The 655-nt window shown below is 43.5% G+C and overlaps 1 protein-coding gene across 1 annotated transcript in view; it reads left to right on the forward strand.

Annotated features, from left to right (window-relative positions):
• EMH_0048370 (uncharacterized protein) overlaps positions 1-655 on the forward strand; it is a gene marked incomplete at both ends in the record, with an annotated part of 3,997 nt that overhangs the window by 3,034 nt on the left and 308 nt on the right. Inside the window, one exon of the mRNA XM_013496398.1 lies at positions 409-653. Within this exon, the coding sequence (XP_013351852.1) occupies positions 409-653 (245 nt within the window). The remainder of the gene's footprint in view (positions 1-408; positions 654-655) is intronic.

A 655-nucleotide genomic window follows, 5' to 3' on the forward strand; every position in this document is an offset into this window, starting at 1 on the left:
TTTTGTTTGTTTTTTTGTTTTTTTGTTTTGTTTTTGTTTTGTTTCTTTTGTTTTGTTTCTTTTGTTTTGTTTGTTTTGTTTATGCTTCTCTTTTTTCTCTTCTTTTTCTTTTTTTGTTTCTTTTGTTTTTTTGTTTCTCTTCTTTCTCTTGTTTCTCTTTTTTTTTCTTTTGTTTCTTTTGTCTCCTCTTTTTGTCTCCTTTTGTCTCCTTTTGTCTCCTTCTTCTGTCTCCTTCTGTCTCCTTTTGCCTCTTTTTTGTCTCCTTTTGTCCCCTTTTGTCTCCTTTTGCATAACTTTCCTTTTTTGCTGCTATCGTCCCCCCATGGTGCCTCACTCCACTCTTCAAGGGTTTAGGGTTTAGGGTTTAGGGTTTAGGGTTTAGGGTTTAGGGTTTGTGTGTTTGTTTAGCTGGCAGCAGACGACAAGGCCTTTCTCGCGGCAGTGCAGCAAGACGGAGCTGAGGGTTTTCTTGCTGCTGTTGCTGCTGCTGCATGCAGCGGGGCTGTCTCAATCTTGCATGCACCCAGCAGCAGCAGCAGCAGCAGCAGCAGCAGCAGCAGCAGCAGCAGCAGCAACTGCTGCAGAAGCAGCTGCAGCAAAGACTGCAGCGAGAAACACGCCTCCCCATCTCCCCCTTCTTCTGCTGCTACTACTA

This window comes from Eimeria mitis, genomic scaffold (assembly GCF_000499745.2).
Source record: "Eimeria mitis Houghton genomic scaffold, Emh_scaff2082, whole genome shotgun sequence".
Lineage (NCBI taxonomy): Eukaryota > Apicomplexa > Conoidasida > Eucoccidiorida > Eimeriidae > Eimeria > Eimeria mitis.